Source organism: Monopterus albus, unplaced genomic scaffold (assembly GCF_001952655.1).
Source record: "Monopterus albus unplaced genomic scaffold, M_albus_1.0 scaffold350.1, whole genome shotgun sequence".
NCBI lineage: Eukaryota > Metazoa > Chordata > Actinopteri > Synbranchiformes > Synbranchidae > Monopterus > Monopterus albus.
Window position 1 is genome coordinate 95,894 of NW_018128230.1, and position 826 is coordinate 96,719.

The 826-nt window shown below is 39.5% G+C and overlaps 1 protein-coding gene across 1 annotated transcript in view; it reads right to left on the minus strand.

Moving 5' to 3' along the window:
• LOC109974832 (charged multivesicular body protein 6-like) overlaps positions 1 to 820 on the minus strand; it is a 9,110-nt gene extending 8,290 nt beyond the window's left edge. The window contains exons 1-2 of the mRNA XM_020625240.1: positions 579 to 820; positions 1 to 65 (exon numbers count right to left, since the gene is read on the minus strand). Coding sequence (XP_020480896.1) covers positions 1 to 65; positions 579 to 644 — 131 coding nt within the window. The 5' untranslated portion in view covers positions 645 to 820. The remainder of the gene's footprint in view (positions 66 to 578) is intronic.
• Between the last annotated feature and the right edge of the window lie 6 nt (positions 821 to 826).

The following is an 826-nucleotide window of genomic DNA, read 5'->3' on the forward strand; positions in this document are numbered from 1 at the left end:
TTCTCCAGTTGTAGGGTGATTCTCTTTTGGTACTGCTTCAGCTGATCTCTCTGCTGCTTCAATTGCTAGAAAAAGAAATCACAAAATCAGATATATTTTATAAAGTAGCAATATACAGGCTATGTGAACCATCTAAATGAATGCAAAATAAATAAAAACATAGCTGACTAATCTGTATAATACTAAATATTGTTGGTAAAAATGCCAATGGAAACGCACAGGTGTCCATTGTTTGTACTGCAACAATAAAACCTTACTTAAGATGTTCGTTAATATTGTAACACTTGAGAATATAATGCAGTCTCACAAATGACCAAAGGAGTTAGTACGTAACAATGTGTCAATAAAAATCACGTTTGTGTGTTTTGACTCCATTACAGTGTACATGTATTTCCTATTTGTTCATATTCGCTTAGGACTCATCACAACAGCTGTCACAGACATAAATGTGTCTAACTATGACTAAAATCCACTGGAAAACACGTCTAATAATCACTGTCGCATATTGCCACAGTTCTGCAGCCAGCTTGTGTTCATCTAACGGGACTAATCTGCAGCTACAGCCGCTGTCAGCTCACCAAAATTGCTTTGTCCTGCTCCGTTACACGAGAAGGTCTACTCGTTCTCCCAAAAACGCTCCCCATTATTTAGCCACATGCCCGCCACATTCTCCCTCATCAACATACAAAATAAAGCGTGTTACTGAACATTTTGTCATGATAATAAACAGCCTAAAACGGCTAGCATGCTAACCGACCAACACCATGCCCGCAGTTTTTCCGTGTTTCCTACGGCAAGCGAGGCAGGACCCTCAAGTAGCGGCTAT